We start from the raw sequence: 16,052 nt of genomic DNA, 5'->3' as shown, positions 1-16,052 counted from the left end.
ATGGCCCTGCCCTGCGCTCGGCCGAGCCTGGAGGTGGGGGGCACGGCGGGCTCCCTCAGCGGGCGGCTGTCCCCCCATCCCGTCCTGTTCCACCCGGCAGGCAGAGCCCGTGCCCACCCCCCAGTGCCTGTGCCGCAGGGCAGAGGCGAGGGGCCGGGGCGCAGGTGGGGAACAGCTTCGTGTTGTCGCCTCGTGGGCACCTCGTACAGCACCGCTCGCGCCCCCGCCCCGCGCCCACCACCTCCGGCAACGCGGGGGGCGGCGGCGACGCATGCAACAGGCCCCCGCGGCGGCTTGGGCTGCGGGCAGGGCGGCCGGGCAGCTCAGGGGGCGGCCGGGCAGCGCGGGGCTTGCCCCCGCACGCTCCCCGCCGGCGGCCGTCCCCGTGGCGGTGGCCCCGCGGCCCGGGGCAGCGCGGGTGGGAGCGCTGGCTCTCGGCGCTCGCGGTGCGAACCACACTCTTCACTTTGCTCCAACGAAGCGCAAGCAAGCGAACGGGCGGCGAGGGCGGCGCGGCCGGCGGCACACTTAGGATCGGTAGTCCTTCTTGCTGTAGGGTTTGTTGCCCAGGATGCTATCGATCTCGTGGACGATGGAAGACGACAGCTTGGGAAGGACCTGCGGGGGCGGGGGATGCCGTTGGGAGTCGGGGTCGTGCCGCTGGTGCACGCGGGAGGGTGCAGCCCCGGGTGGCACGTGGCCGTGCCGCGCTTCACCGCCTCCGCCCCGCCACCCCGATGCTCCCAGCCCCAGCTCGAGCGACCCAGTTACACGAGCCTGGCTCGGGCTCATCCCCTGCCTTCCCAGCCCAGCAACGCCTCGTCGCTGCTGCTCAGCTTTGGATCAGGCAAAACCCAGTGTTTTTCTTTCGAGCCACGTTCACGCCCTCGTTTTCCTATGCAGCGTCGCGGGGCCGCAGCCGTTGGCACGCGCGGGCGGGCGCTGCCCTGTTAAACCCCCCGGGCGGGGCCTGCTCGCCCCCCCCCACTGACCTGTATTGCTCCGATGTTCTCCATCAGCTGGTCAGCGTTGGAGGCCCCCAGCAAGACGGAGCTGACGCCCTCGTTGCGCAGGCACCAGGCTGGGGCAGAGGGAGAGCAGAGCCTGAGCGCGGCCCAGCTGCCCCGGTGTGTCCCCCCCGGTCCCCCCCGCAGCCCCCCGGCCCCTTACCGATGGCGAGCTGGGGCAGGGTGCAGCCCAGGCGCTCGGCGATGGCCTGCAGCTCCTTCAGCTTCGCCTGCTGCCGCCGGCCCTCCTCGCTCAGGATCTTGTCCTTCAGCCACTGGTACCCCTGCGGGGAGGGGTCACGGCCCCGGGTCAGGGCTCCTGGACCTCCCGCTCCCCCGGGGACCTCGCGACGCCCCTGGCCCCGCTCCCCCGGCGCTGCCCGTCCCGCTGCGACCCCCCCAGCTGGGCTCACCTTCAGCGAGGCGCGGGAGTAGGGGGGGATCCCCCCGTCGTACTTCCCTGAGACGATGCCACAGGCCAGCGGGGACCAGGTCATGGCTCCGACGCCTGGGGCAGAGCAGAGCGGGGTGGGGGGTGACGCTGCCGCTCCCCGGGGCACCGCGGCGCAGGGGCTGGCCAGCCCCGGGAGCGCCGGGTGGGGAGGGGGCCGGGACCCCTGCTGCCGTACCTATCTTGTGGAAGAGCTCGGGGAGCTGCACCTCCACCTTCTCCCGCTGGAACATGTGGTACTCGGCCTGCTCGCAGATCGGCGGGATCAGGTTGAACTGCCGGGCCACCGAGTACGCCTCCTGCCAAGGAGCGGGACCCTCAGTGCCCGCCGCCCCCCGGGCCCCACACCGACCCCCCTGAGCCCCCCTGCGAAGCACCGAGAGCTGCCCCAAGGAATAATCAGGGCTCGAGCGCATCTGCGAGCGCTCGGCTCCCGCCAGCTGCTGTCTGATTCAATCAGCATCACCGGCAGCACCGGGGCCGCTCCGCCGCGGCCGCCCCTGGCCCCCCGGGCCCCTACCATGATCTCCATGGAGCTCCAGCGCGAGGTCCCCCAGTACATGGCCATCCCCTGGTTGATGACGTGGGTCATGGCTCGCACCGTCTCTGCCAGGAGGGAAGGGGAGAGCGGCAGGCGGGGGTCAGCGGGGCGCCGCGCCGGCACGAGGGGGCTCGTGCCGCGCCGACAGCCACGAGCGTCCTGCTGCCCAACGCCGTGGCAGGCTGAGTCTGGGGGATGCTTTCAGAGGAGGAGCAGGGGGGAGACCACGGCCGACCCTGCCATGCCGCTGGCGATGCTGCGGCTCTCCCGGCACAGAGCAGCCACTCGGCTCCTGGCACTGGCCCCATGCCCCGCGGGGTACCAGCGCCGGCACCACGCTCGGCACCGCTGCCAGGGGAGAGACCGAAGCATCGCCCGTGCACCGAGCCCCAGGAGAGGGAGGGAACCCCGGACCCCGTGCGGGGGGCGCGGGGGTCCTGGGGGGAGCCACCCCTGAGCCATGCGGGCTGGGGCCAAGCCAAGGCGCTGCTGCAGCCAAGGGCGGGCAGCGGGGAGAGCGGGGGGCTCATGGCTGCCCCGGCGAGGGGGACCCTGCCGCGGTCCCCGGCACGGCTGCTGAGGTGCCCCTTTTCCCCCTTAACTGCACGATGGTCTGAGGGGTCGGGGGGTGTTCGTGTTGTGCTGCCGCTGCCGGCGCGTTCTACAGCGGGGTCTGCTCGGGGCGGGGGCACAGGGATGGCGACCTCAGGGGAGGGGGGCTCTGCCCCAGGACCCGCCGCTGGCCCCGGGCAGGGTGCGGGCAGGGCGCGGGCAGGGAGTACCTTCTACGATGAAAGTCCTGGACTTGGAGGAACTAAATGGGTTCCCTGGTGATAAAAGAGAGATTGAGAGAGAGCGGAGTCGGCTGCTGCCGGCGGGGCGAGCAGCTCGCCGGGACAGGGGCAGCGACCCGCCGCCGTGCCACCAACCCACCCCTGCCGCGGCCTGAGGGGGGTCCCGGGCTGGGGGCGGCAGAGGCTGAACCGCGGCGTGGGCTGACCAGCGTGACAGAGGAGTGGTTTCTGCTCGGGAAGGGAAAAACGCCCTTGAAACGAAAGCCTGGCGCAAACCAACCGCGACGGCGGCGGGGAGGAGCGCGGCACCGCGGCGCGGCACCCACCTTCCATCGGCGTGTTGGGGTCGGGCCGGTTGGCGAACACCACGTCCACGTACTCCAGCTGCAGCCGCTCCAGCGACGCCTTCAGACCTGCCGCAGCGCCGGGGCCGTCAGGCACAGCCAGGCTCCGTGCCACCAGCTGGGGCGGGCACCACGGGCGCCGGGGCCGGCAGCGCCCGCCGAGCATCCCTACCTTCGATGATGTGCTTGCGGGACAGGCCCCTCTCCGTCTCGGCCCTGCGGAAGCAAAGGTGGGTGAGAGCCGGGCGCGCTCGGGCCGTGCTGCCGCGGGGCAGGCGCGGTACCTACTTTCCTCCCCAGAAGATTTTGGTGGTGATGACCAGACTGGACCGTCTGCAGGGAGAGAAGAGGGAGTCACTGGTGGCAGCAACCACAAAGCCCCACGTGCTCTGCCTGCTCCCTGCCTGCTCCCTGCCTGCTGCCTGCCAGCTCCACCAGCTCTTACCTCCACCCTTTCTTCTTGATGATGTTCCCCAGCACCACCTCGGCCCTACAAGGGAAGGGGACATCAGCCGCTGCTCGCCGTGCCGGGGAGGGTGCACAGCCATGTCTGCCATGGTGCAGCATGGGGCCGCAGGGGCCATCACCCCCTGCTCGCAGCCCCGTCCTGGCAGCTGGCAAACCCGGGACGCTCCCAGCGCAGCCGCAGCCCGGGGGGGCCGGGGGCCGGGGCGCAGGGTGAGGTACCTACTTGCCGGCGGCGTAGACTTCTGCCGTGTCGAAGAGATTAATGCCGTTGTCGTAGGCTAAAGTCATCAGCTGCTCCGCCATCTGCGAGGGGAGAACGGGAGGGTCGGCGAAGGGGGTGGCCGAGCGCCGGGGCGCGGAGGCGTGCGCTGGTTGCCCTGGCACGCCATGTGCACCGAGCCCGGCGCCCGCGGCTGTGCCGGCCCCATCTGTTCCCCGCTTCGCTCGGGAAAGGCTGGGGGGGACGGGGCGCGATCCTTACCTCGTCGGTGATTTGCCCTCCAAAAGTCACCCACGTCCCTGCGGAGGAGAGAGGGTGCACGCACGGTGAGCACCAAAGGCTGCCGCCCCGAGCCCCCGACCCCCACCCCGGCTCCCCCGGCACGTGGCGGCCGCAGCCGGCCCCACTGCGTGCGGCACGGCGCTCCCAGCGCAGCCCGGTCGCTTCCTATCACGTCGGAGGAGGAAAAAGAGAAAATAATTTGACAACTTCTGGGCTGTGCCTCAGAAGCGCCGCCGGGCAAGAGGAAAACCCTTTCCTTCCCTTGGCGAAGCATCGCCGGAGCGGGCGAGCGCCGTCCTCGCCGGGGAGCGCCGGCAGCAGCCGCGGGACAAGGAGCTGCCGAGGGGCCGCGGCAGAGCCCGGCACTTACCCAGGCCCAGGCAGGACACGCGCAGCCCCGACTTCCCGAGGTTCCTGGAAGACAGAGACCCGTTAGGAAAGCTGCTGAGAGCCCAAAACGGTGAGTGCGGGCCCCAGCGCCGGTCCCCGTCCCCGGAGCCCCGTCCCTGACCCCATCCCCATCCCACCTGGGACGGTCCCGCAGCGGGGTCCCCCCAGCGGGTGACAAAGCCCCCCCAGGGCGGCACGGCCAGCACCGGCACAGCGATGCCGCTTCCCGCACGCAAAGTAACCGCGGTGCTGGCGCGGGAACGGAGGGCAGCAGCGGGTGGTGACCCGGTTAAAGCGGCTCCCCGTGATGAGCCCGGCGTGCTCGGCTGCCCCACACGTGCTGTGAGCTGTGCCCGTGCTCTGCAGCGTGGCACAGGGCGAGGGTGCCGGGTCCCAGGGAAACGGAGCACCCCGAAAACTTGGGAGTCAGAGAACGGCTTTGGGGAATGGGCCGGGCGGGCGCCGCGGCGATGGAGAGCCGCGTTCTCGTTACAAATGACAAAGGCTCGAGCGGGGAGTGTTAAAATAAATAAAGTGTAGGTGAGCCGTGGCAGCGTGCCCGCGTCGCGTAGCAACTGGGAGGCACCGCAGCCGCGGCCCCGTCGTGGCACGGCATCGCCGGCGCGGGGAGCCGGGCAGAGCACGGTGGGTCACGGGCTGAGCCGAGTCGGGGCATCTTCCTTCCGCGCCGCCGCGTTATCGCCCAATATCTGGAGGCGCGGGCGCTCCCCCCGACCCCGCGCTATTTATAGAGCGTTTCGTGGCGGGGGGGAGGCTGCGATGGTGGGTCACAGTGGGGAGGGGACGGCACTGGACGGCTGCAGGGGTATCGTGGGGGTCCCATGGGCAAGGACCCACCCAAAAGCATCTTCCCTGGCCACCCCGGACCCCTCCCCGGTGCCCAGGCGGGGGGACTCTGTGGATTTGGCCGGTGGTGGTGGGTGACAGCTGGCCTCATCCCAGCGCCGCCGGCCCGGTGCCCTTCGCAGCCCAGCGCCGGCACAGCTGGGCACGCAGCAGCTGCACCGCGGCGCACAGGGTCACCCCGGGGGAGCCCCCAGCCCCACACCTGGGTGCAGGGTCACCCCGGGGGAGCCCCCAGCCCCACACCTGGGTGCAGGCTCCTCTGGGGGTGAAGCCCCCAGCGCTCTGCTCCAGTGCTGGGGATGTGGAGCACGTTAACCCAGTGGGTGCTGGCCGGGGGCACAGCGTGCCCACGCTGCCCTTCATTTCCAAGCCCACCACGGGCAGCCGAGGGCCGAATCCTGGCTCACGGCTCCCCACACGCTTCGTAGGGCAGCGAGTCTCTGGCGGCACCGTAACGATGCCCTGGCAGCCCACGGCTCTTGGACCCCCTGGCTCGGCAGGCACTAGGGACCCTACTGATCCTACCCCACAGTTTAGGGTCCCTTTGCCCCCCCATCCCACTGGTTTCACGCGAGGCTGGATCGCAGATACCGGAGGGGGGACAGGAGCAAACACGAGCAGGCGACGGAGGTGCACGGTCAGCACTTTTGGCACCGAGAGCCCCACGGAGCGGGACGCGAGCGGGGGATTAGGGGGGTGCGGCACACCCGGCCACCCCAAGCCCCCCAGCGCCCCGAGCTCGCCCAGGGGCAGGGACAGCCGCTGCCCCGGCACAGCCCCCTGCCCCAGCAGCGCCCGTCTCCTACCGGTACTTCATCCCCGGCTGCTTGACGCTGGACTCGCTGGAGGAGGGGACGTTCTGCACCGAGAGCTGCCCCAGGCTGCGGGCCACCATGGCCACCGCCCGGAACTTGCCGCGGGTGCCGAGGCTGGGGCTGCCGGCATTCTGCCGGTTCAGCCGATCCTCCGCGCTCCGGCTCTTGATGCTGTGCTCGGAGCACACAAAGGAGACCTGCATGCTGCTCCGGCGCCAGCCGCGCCAGCTGCCTAAATTTAGCCGGCGCCCCGAGCGAGGCGGGGAGCTCCTCCCGCACGCCCGCGCTCCGCCGACGTGACGGCGGGGGGCTGCGGGGCGCGGGGCCCCCCCGAGAGCCTCCCGCCCTCAATATTTGATGAGCGCAGGAAGCGAGCGAGCGGGAGGGGAGCCGGGAGGGGACCCCCCACGGGCACCCCCAGCCGAGCATCCCCGCGGGCAGCGCTTCCCCCCAGCCGGGTTCTGGGGCGCAGCGGGGGCGAAGGGGCGGCACAGCATCCCCCCTCCTCTCCGGGTCCGAACCAAAGCCTTGGGGCAGGAGCGGTGCCCGTGGCCGGACACGTGGTTCTGGGGCGGTGGCGATGCCACAGCGGGTCCGGGTGCCCCCTCGGTGCCGCGTCCCCCAAGTTTCGCCCAGGGCGAGCTGAGCAGATTGAGGCAAAACCCAGGCTGGCATCTCCCTGAGCAGGGACACGAGCCGGCCGTGCCACCACACCAGTTTGTAGCCAGGGCTGTGTGCCAGCTGCCCGCACCGGCTGTGCCCCCCGGTGAGGAGCGAGGAGCGGGGCCGGGGCTTGGCTTGCGGGGGAAATTACGCACGTTCGGCCCCGACCTAATGAGAAATCTTGTAATCTCCTCCGCTTCCCTCTCCCGCAAAGCTCCTTAGCCGGGTAATCCCAGCAGCTCCAGCCCCGGGGCGGGGGGGACCCGGCAGCAACCGGCAGCTCCCCGGAGGAGGAGGAACCCCAGAGATCTGGGGGGCAGCGGGTACGTGCCCCAAGGAGCATGGCTGGGGGTGCCTGTGCCAGCCTCTCCCCATCAATAAATAACAGCCCCATGAATATTAGATGGGCTCTGGCCACCGGGTGAATGTCACCTCTGTCACAGTGAGCGGAGGGGAACCTGACCCGCCGTGCGCACGGCCTGGCAGGAGTAGTGGGAGGGGATGGGCACCGCGGCACCAACGATTTCACAGCGGGAAGGGACACGCTGGGACAACCAGCCCTGTGCCCTCAGCGGAGCCGCGGCCGACACCGGCTGCCCGGCGCATCCTCCCCGGCACGGGCGGGTAACGAGGAGGGCAGCAGCCTGCTGAAATCCCGAGCGGCCTCGTGCTGCGCCTGGGACTCACGTGCAAAATTTGCGCTCGCAAACCCCCCACCAGCACACGGGGGATGGAGTGAGAAGCCCAGAGCTCACCGGGCGGGCGCCGGCGCTGCCTTACCTGTACCTCATGCCGGTGGTGCGGGCGGTGCCGTCGGCCAGCGAGAGCCCGTGCGTCCGCAGGAACTCCTCCAGCGTCTTGGCCCGCGCCGCCGCCCGCACGTCCCGCAGCCGCCGCAGCTCCAGCCCGTCCGCTGGCCGGGGGGCCGGCGGCGGCCCCCACTCAGGGGGGTGCCGGCTGGCCACGCTGCGCAGGCTCTCGCTGTACGTCATGGAGAGCATCCCGCCGCCCGGGCTCCGCGGGCTGGCCCCGACGGCCACCGCTCGGCGAGGCTACGGAGAGACCTGGGAAAGTGCCCGCCGCGACACCCAGCTCCGCCGCAGAGCCCTGCCCGCGCCGCGGTGCCCCTCGCGAGGGTCTGCGGCGGGTCTGTGGCACGGGGAGGGGAGAGCAGGAATGGGGGCAAAGCCAGTCGCGGGGGAACCGACAGGCAAAAGGGACAGCGAGGGTGGCAGCCGGGACGGGACGCGGCACTGCCCACGGCCGGGCGGCGATGGGCGGCTGGGGCTGCAGCGGGTGCCCCCAGGGCCGCCTGGAGCTGGGCGAGCTGCTGCAGCCTGGCACATGCCCCGGCTGTGCTGGCTCCCGGCTCACACCGGGTCTGCGTCCCTATGAGGGACATGGTGAGCCCCAGGAGCCAGCTGGGACGGGGTGAGTGGGGGCACAAGCGCTGCCGGTGAGAGTCTGGCACGGTGTGGCCAGGCCAGGTGGCCCTGGGGGTCTCCCCGGGGAGGGTGGGCATCCGCAGAGGGGCTGCGGGCGCCGGTGGCTGCCATGCCTGCCGCAAACTGCCGCAACCCAGCACCTTCCCCGCAGCCGCGACCTCCCAGCCAGTGCGGGCTGCCGAAAATAGCCTGCCGCAGCGCGGGCTCCTCGCACGCCGGCGGCACCCGCCGCCCCTCCGGCTGCGAGCCCGCAGGTGGTGGCACCGGCATCGATTTCCCTGCTGCTCGCTGCAGCGTCCCTCGCGCTCGGCGTCTGAAAGGAGCGGGGACCGGGGCCAAAACCGCGGCGCCGGTGCCGCAGCGGCCGCCGGGAGCTGGGAGTGCCCGGTGCCAGAGCTGCGCCGGCATCAGGCTCCGGCCCGGCTCCCACCGGTGGTTTTGTCTTTCCCTGCTAAGCTCAACTTCACGGCGGCAGGAGCCAAAAGCCAAGCGCACGTTGCCATTGAGGTGTGACCTCGAGAAAAGAGAAGGAAACCCAGAAGACACAGAGCAGCAGCCGGCGAGGGACGACCAAAGCCCTGGGTGGGTCCTGCTGTACCTGGCACCGCCAGAGACCCTCCTGTGCCCCACAAGGGCTTGGGAATACAGGGGGAGGTGGAGAGGGGACACAGCCACACTGCACCCCGGCACCAGCCTCTGCTCCCTGCCGCGCCTCAGAGCCGGAGCTGGAGTTGGAGACGGCACCGCCGGCACCAGCCGGAGAGGCCGTTTAGCGGGGAAGGAGCGGGGACGGGGATGGGGATGGGGACGGGGCACAGGCTCTGTGGGGTAACAGGGGACTCGGCGTGCGTCAGGGGTGCAACAAGTGGGTGACAGCCGGGCGCGCGGGGCAGCTGCTCGGGCCGGCGTCTGTCCGGCCCGGCTTGCCAAGCTGGGAACTTGTTGGCCACCAACAGCCCACCTAAAACCAAACCGCTCCCAAACGCCCCGCCAAAGCCACCGAATCCCACGTCACCCCGCACAGCGAACCCTCCCCGCTGCTCCGCCGGTGCCCGGCCCCGCTCGCCCCGACTCACCCGTGCCGGGGTGCTGCTGTGGGGAGCGCGGCTCGGGGCGGCCCCGGCAGCTATAAGGGCCGCGCGGCCGCCGGGATTCGTTGCGTTAGGGGAGTGTCGGCGCTCGGTGGCCAAAGCAATTGGTGGCTGCGGGGCCCCCCCAGCGCCCGGCTTTCTCGCCGCGCTCCATTAGCCCTATTAGGGGATTCTCTGCCTCGCAAAGGGAGTTAATTATTCATGGCCGCTGCGCTAAAAGCCGGGGGATGCGCCGCGGCTTTCTCGGCGCTGGCACCGCTGCCTCTGCCCGCGGCCGGCCCTCGCCCTGCGGCAACAGGTCCCGCGCCACCGGTGTGGTGGGGACAGCCGGGGACACCAGATGTGGGAGCCGTCCGCACCAGATGTGCCCAGTGGTTCAGGTGTGCGGCTGCACGTGGCTGCTTTGGCAGCCAAAACCCACCCGCGGCTCGGGCTTGGCAGCGCCAGCGGCAGTGCCCAGCGCTGTCCAGCCCTGCTGGGCTGCTGCGGCCCCGGGAGCACCGGAGTGGCCGCTGGCACCGTGTGCCGGGGAAAGCGCTGCCTTCGCTTCGGCTGATACAAGGTGGGGGGAGCGTTGCCTTCTGTGCCACGTAATGACGCTGCTCTTAATGGAAGGGGCGGCTGGCCGGGCTCCTGGGCTGCCCTGGGGACAGCCAGCGAGCGCTCCCTGGCACAGCGTCGGCGCAGGGTGCTCCCCCCCGAGCCCAGCCCAGCCCCATGCCCCCATGGTGGCAGCCCCCCGGCCACGCTCTGGCCACGCTCCGGCCGTGGCCTGGCTGCTTGGGGAGCCCAGCGAGGACGGCCCCCCGCACACCCAGCCGCACGCCCCCGATCCCCACGTCGCGCTGCCAAACCCACGAGCAGGCGGAGGCGCGGTGCCGCCCCGGCGATGCCCACCCCGCACCGAGGGACCCCCGCATGGCGCAGGGCAGCGCTGTGCCAGCACGGGCAGGGGCTGCCGGGGCTCCGGCCACGTCTGCTCGCCGGGGGGGGTCTGGGGAGGGGGACGGGCTGGGTTACCTGTAGAACTGGAGCTGGCGCTTGGGGCTCCCGTACCTCGCGCTTCCGACAGCAAAGGGGAGAGAGAAGAAAGATGCCACAAACCCCGTTAGAAAGGTGGAGCGGGACCGCGCGGCAGAGCCGGCGGCTGCGGGAGGGGCGGCGGTGCCCACCCGTGTGGCACTGCGGGGCACCGGCACGCTCCCGAGGGGAACCCGCTCTGCCCGGGACAGGCGTCAGCGCCCCGAACCGCTGCTGCCAGCGCTGGGTTTGTGCAGTCCTGGAAGGTTTGCACTGAGCATGCTGTGGCACTTCTGGGGTGCCGTGGTGCCCGGTTTGAAGCCCCGCAGACCCCCCTGGTGCCGCCCCGCGCCCTCACCTGTAAATCATCCCTGGGGAGCCCGTCTGCCGCAGCGAGAGTCGCGCCGGGGAGTCAGTGGTGGATTCGGGATACATGGAGCCAGCCTGGGCTCCCCGGAGCCGCTCGCCGCCTCAGCCCTGCCCGGGGGAAGAGAAAAAGAGGAAGAAACGGGGGTTTTTGGGGCGCGCGCGTGACGGCGCTTCCTGTGGCAGGAGCTGCGAGCCGGATGGGCGTGCGGCAGCGGGCAGGGCACGGGCACGGCAGCCCCAGCCCCAGCGCCCACCCTGACCCGCTGGTGATCCCAAACCCACCCCTGCCCTGCGCCGCTGACCCCCCAGCTCGGTTGCTCTCCCCAAACTTCTGGGGCTCCTGGGATCTCTGCTTGCTGCCCCCCTCGCTGCCCACGGGAGGCGAGGAGGCCATGCCACACCACGGGGCAACCCCACTGCAGCAGCGAGGCACCGACCCGCGCCTTGGAGGCCTTACGACACATCAGGAAATGGTGAAGAATCACGGGCCTGAAAAATTGACCATTTTGCTGGTGTTTAACCCCAAAGCAGCCCCCAGAGGCTCCTGCTGCAAGGGACAAGCCGAGGAAAGGCAGAGCTGGGTGTTTCCCACAGCCTGCACCTCACTGTGAGCTGGGGTGCAGGAGCTCCGAGGGAAAGGGGGGCTCGCCCCCAGGCACCCCCGACCCTCCCTGTCCCCATCCCCACTGCCCAGGGACCCCTGGTCCTGCTCCTGCCCCCCATCCCGCAACACCGGCAGCAGCTTCTAGCATCCCACAAACCCATATCACTTCCCTACAAAACTGGGGCTCATTTTTAAATTTAACCCATCTTTCTTTAGGCTGTGAAATGCCACCTTCACGCCGCAGATCACGAGATGCTTTTTGCCCCACACGGGGACTGAGAGATGTCCTGGCCCTGGGCACAGCGGGAGCGCGGCCTCGCACAGCGGCTCAGGTCCTGGCACACAGCCTGCCGGGCACGCCTGCCGCCGGCATCTCTCCCGCACCCTGCATCCCTCCTGCATCCTGGTGCGGTGTGCCTGCATCCCGCATCCCTCCCGCATCCCTCCCGCATGCCCGCGTCCCGGCGCAGCCCCTGCAGCCCACGTGGCCCAATGGCAGCGGCTGCGGCAGCCGAGCCCGTCCCTGCGGAGCCGCCTGCCCGCCCGCTGCAGCCCCCAGCCCCGCTGCGGCCCCGGTGCAGCCCCCGGTGCAGCCCCCGGCACAGAGCCCCCTCTCCCTCCTCCCCACGCGCCACGGCTGTGCCAGGGCTGGACATCAGACAGGCTCGATAAAGCCGGGTTTATTTTTGAGAGGGCAGGAGGGAGCTGCTGCCCCGCAGCCCCGCACTGTCGCACTGCGTGCCCCGAGCAGGACCCTGCTGAGCCCCCAAAGCCATCACGACCCCCAGCTTCTCCCGGGGGGCTGCTCGTGTCACCTGCGCTGCTCCCCGTGCCCTCGCCCGGCAGCGGGCAGCTGCCTGCCACAGCGCAGGCTCAACACCAGCCACCGGCCCGGCCACCATCCCGCAAGCCGCTTCGAGCCCGCTCAGCGTCACTTAATTAGCAGCAGTATAACGAAGCTGGGGGGGGTGCCTGCAGGAGGGACGGCCGGACCCCCCCTGCCCCAGCCGCAGCGGGGGCACCACGCGGCTCCTGCACTGCCACAGACGGAGGCTCGGGCTGATGGCAGGGCTGGGGCTGGCTCGGGGTACGGGTCCTGGGGGCTGCGGAGCCGTGAGCTCGGCTCTGCCGTGAGCTCAGCTCTACGGTGAGCTCGGCTCTCCGCAATTTTCAGCCGGACCTGTCCCCCCTCCTCGTGGCGATGCCGGGGGGGACCCAGCGCGGGGGCTGGCAAGTCTCCGGCAGCGCTGGAGGAACTTTGCTGGGAAGCGCCGCTGGACCGTGGCACACGGGGCAGGGCTCTGCGCCCCGAGGAGCCGGAGCACCCCGGTGCCCGCAGCCCACCCACCCCCTGGGTCCTCTGAGCCAAAGGCGCTGCCAAAAGCACGGTCACCTCCGTGCTGGCAGTTTGGTGCTTCCCCGAGACCCCTCCTGAGCCTGCGACCGCAGGAGTTTCATCAGGGCGATGCAGGGAAAGGGGAGAAGAGTTTTCTTCTGCGGGGTGTGCCTGGGACCCGGGTGCAAGGGTGCCCGGCTCCATCCCCATCCCCGGGAGAGCCTGGGCGCCAGGCTGCTGGGGGGATGTACGGCCAGGACCCCCCGGGAGCCAGAGCTCTGCTGGGCCAGCCCAGGGATGGTCTGCAGCCTGCAGCCCCCCAAACGTGGCAGTCGGAGGAGAGGAGGTGAAACCCCACACAGAATTAACGTGAATATACGGGTGAAGCCTCCTGACCCACTGAGGAGCCGGAGCCCCCAAGGGTGAGGTGCTGGGGCAGGGGGGCTGTGGGACCCCCACCCTGGGCACCCCAGCGTCCTCCCCAGCTGCTCAGGCGAGGGATGCAGGGCAGACAGCGCCGAGTATCCCCCCACTCCGGGTACCCGTCCCCATATTGTTACCCCTTTTTCACCAGGTTTGCAAACAGCACCCGCAGCAAATGCCCCCCGCAACACACCCCGGGAAAGGCGGCTTTGGCACAACTACTCACGCCGCCCCGCTCTGGCTTGCCAGTGGCTTTCGACCCGGCACCTCCTGCCGTCACCGCTCCGTCCGCCGGGCCCCCCGCACCCCCCACCCGCAGCACCGGCGCTGCAGGAGCCGCAGAGCAGCAGCCCTGCCCCTTCCCTCTGCCCGGGGAAGCCTCTGCTGCAGAGCAGCGTTCCCCAGCCTGCCAGCGCGGCGCGGGGCCCCTGACCACGGCTGGTGGGCTCGGGCGTCTGTACAAGCCGGTCATTCAGGTAACGACCAAGGCAGGCGTTGGGGATGGGGCTGCGACACGTGAGGTCGCCCGTGACCGTGCTGGAGCGCAGGCACCCGGCGCTGCTCGGCTGCTCGAGTCAATGACACAGCCCAAAACCGCAGGCGACGCGTCAGGCAGGGCTGCTCCTGCCTCGCCTTCACGGACACCAGCACAAAAGCAAGGGGGTCCCTGTCGGCGTGTGCCCCCTCCCCGGCGGGCAGGCTGCCCGCTGCGCCGTGGCTGCCGGCAAGGCAACAACCGAGCCACCGCCACAGCACCGCAGACCTGCCGGTGACGCCGGCCACCGCAGCACCTACCTGGCTCCGGCGCTGTGTGGTCAGGAGGCCAAAAAAATGCAATAAAACCCCCAGGTGCCGGTGGAGCGGGAGGCTTGGCAGGTGTCGGGAAGCGGTGACAGCCAGAGGCAAACACAGCAGGTGCCGGTTCCTACCCCATTCCCGCTCCGTCCCTGGGAAAAGGCGTCTGGCGGAGGAGGGGGCCAAGCCCTCAGCACCCCAGGACGTGGCAGCACCCCGGGACGTGGCAGAGCCGTCCCTGCCGCGCTCACATCCTGACTCGGCAAGTTTGGCTCCGCGGTGGCGTGCAGCCGTAGCTCCCCGATCCCACCGGTGCTTTAACCGTGTCGGCACCACAGCCCAGCACCGGCAGCGAGCGAGCAGCTGCCACCAGCCACCCCTGCGCAGCTCTGGCGAGAGGAAGCTCGTCCGGTGGGGAGTTCAGAGCCGGACGTTTCCATCATCCAATGACTTTAAATCACGCCTTTTTTTTTCTTAAAAAAAACCATCACAGTGGCGGCTTTGCCGCCCCATCTGACGGTGGGAGCCGCACACCAAGTCCTTCAGCTCCTGCTCTGCTGCGCGACCAACACGCAGACCCGCACGCTGAGAGCGGGGAGGAGATGGCTGGCCCTGCCACCCTCCTCATAAAAATAATAATGAATTATATAAAAAAGCAGCTCTTGTGTAGCTTCCGTTAGCAGCTGCAAGCAGAGGTGTTTCCTGTTAACCAGCCGGGAAATCACTGCATATGTGCAATATGTATATATATATATGTGATATACACTGGGTATATCGCCCAGCCTGCCTGCTCCGGCACTCTCCCACGACGCAGCGGCGCTCTTGGCAGAGGGCTGTGGGTTTCGGAAGGCTGGCTCGATGCCCTGCCCGTGCAAACTGGCGGTGTCCCGGCAGCGAGGAGCGTGGCTCTGCTCTTGTACCGAGAGGCTCTTGCCGGGGCCCACGTGAAGAGCCCCGGGACGCCCGCCTTAACCCAGCAGCTCGGGGGCCCGGCCACTGGCTGAGTGGGCACGGGGCTGGCGGGGCTCCCCCAGCGCAGGGAAAACAGCCCGAAAAGCAGAGGCTGGAGAGGGGCTCGCTGGGCTGCAGGACGGGGCAGGAGGGGGCTCCTCCTTCCCCGCGCCCCTACGAGCCATTTTGGCTAACGAAGCCTCCATCCTCGGTAGAAGACGCGGCGGTTTTGTCTCCGCTGTGCGCAAGGCAGCGCTGATGACAAAACAGGGGAAGGTGTTTTGGGAAGAAAAACAACATTTATGGTCTCCGGTGGGTCTGGCAGCACGTCGTGGTACCGGGGCTCCCCGGTGCAACGTCAACGGCCCACGGGCCACCCGCACCCGGAGCATCCATGCCGGGTCACCTCGCCTTGCACAAAGCCACCGTCCCCGCTCCGAGCAGGGCTTCTCGCACGAGGAACGGGACCCGCTCGGGCGGCGGATCGGGGCACACCGGGGCCGTGACGGGGCGCCGAGCATCCCCCGCCGCTCCCGGGAGCGCCGCCGGGCCCGCGCCCGCGCCGGCCACCCCCGATCGCGCCTGGCCTGGCCGCAGCTGAGCCCGCGCCCGCGCCCGGCTCCCCCATCCCCATCCCCGTCCCCGTCCCCATCGCCGCCCGCACCCCCGGCCCCCCGGCCCCCGCCCCGCACCTGCCCGGCGTCCGCCGCTCCCCTCCGCTCCGCCGCGGCGCCCTCGTGGGGGGCAGGCCACGCCCCGCCCCCCCGCCTCCCATTGGCCGCGCCGCCCGCCACTCCCGCCGCATGCAAACGACGGGGGCGCCGCGCCCTTCCCATTGGCTGCAGCGCCGGCCGGGCCCCGCGCCCAGGCCCCGCCCCCCGCGGTGCGGCACCATCGCCCTAGTAACCCGATGCTGAGCCGGGCGCGACCACCCGCGCGGGGGGGGACGGCCTCCGCTGTCACCGCCTTTTCCGTCACTACCGCCATTTTCGCCGCCGTCGCGCTCCGCACCACTCCGGAATCTCACCACCGCCGCCGCCTCTCACCGCTTTCCGACGGCGGGGGAGCGCGGGCAGCAGGGTGGTGAGCGGCGGCAGTCCGTCCCCCCCCCGGCCCGGCGCGAGGTTGGTCGCGGCCGAGAAGATGGCGTCGGTGCGCGGTGAGCGCGGGGTTTCT

General features: G+C 70.5%; 1 protein-coding gene across 3 annotated transcripts; it reads right to left on the bottom strand.

The window, feature by feature from the left end:
- Positions 1-357: 357 nt before the first annotated feature.
- On the bottom strand, positions 358-15,635 carry KCNAB2 (potassium voltage-gated channel subfamily A regulatory beta subunit 2). Of its 3 annotated transcripts, XM_068414298.1 has the most exons (16): positions 15,569-15,635; positions 10,757-10,875; positions 10,399-10,440; positions 4,478-4,521; positions 4,087-4,124; positions 3,829-3,908; positions 3,583-3,627; positions 3,426-3,470; positions 3,310-3,353; positions 3,120-3,206; positions 1,979-2,064; positions 1,637-1,757; positions 1,421-1,515; positions 1,171-1,291; positions 993-1,081; positions 358-618 (listed from the first exon to the last, which is right to left on the bottom strand). In XM_068414298.1, exons 2-16 carry the CDS (start codon positions 10,831-10,833, stop codon positions 529-531), a joined length of 1,104 nt encoding a protein of 367 aa, XP_068270399.1. In that variant the 5' UTR covers positions 10,834-10,875; positions 15,569-15,635; the 3' UTR covers positions 358-528. The 3 variants fall into 3 exon arrangements, with proteins under 3 accessions (XP_068270399.1, XP_068270400.1, XP_068270401.1); XM_068414299.1 differs by lacking the exon at positions 10,399-10,440; XM_068414300.1 differs by lacking the exons at positions 10,399-10,440; positions 10,757-10,875; positions 15,569-15,635 and adding an exon at positions 6,171-6,382.
- Positions 15,636-16,052: the final 417 nt, after the last annotated feature.

The sequence above is a fragment of the Nyctibius grandis genome, chromosome 17 (genome assembly GCF_013368605.1).
Source record: "Nyctibius grandis isolate bNycGra1 chromosome 17, bNycGra1.pri, whole genome shotgun sequence".
NCBI classification, from domain to species: Eukaryota; Metazoa; Chordata; class Aves; order Nyctibiiformes; family Nyctibiidae; genus Nyctibius; species Nyctibius grandis.
Note: the sequence above shows the minus strand (reverse complement) of the source record. Positions and strands in the feature narration are given on the sequence as shown.

Bases quoted from the DNA above. Each gene is read 5' to 3' on its own strand.
- KCNAB2 (XM_068414300.1), bottom strand. From the start codon at position 6,382: ATGCAGGTCTCCTTTGTGTGCTCCGAGCACAGCATCAAGAGCCGGAGC. The intron at 1,516-1,636 runs GTACGGCAGCAG...GCTCTGCCCCAG, and splicing joins CGAGCTCTTCCACAAGATAG to GCGTCGGAGCCATGACCTGG. The intron at 1,292-1,420 runs GTGAGCCCAGCT...CCCTCCCCGCAG, and splicing joins ACTCCCGCGCCTCGCTGAAG to GGGTACCAGTGGCTGAAGGA.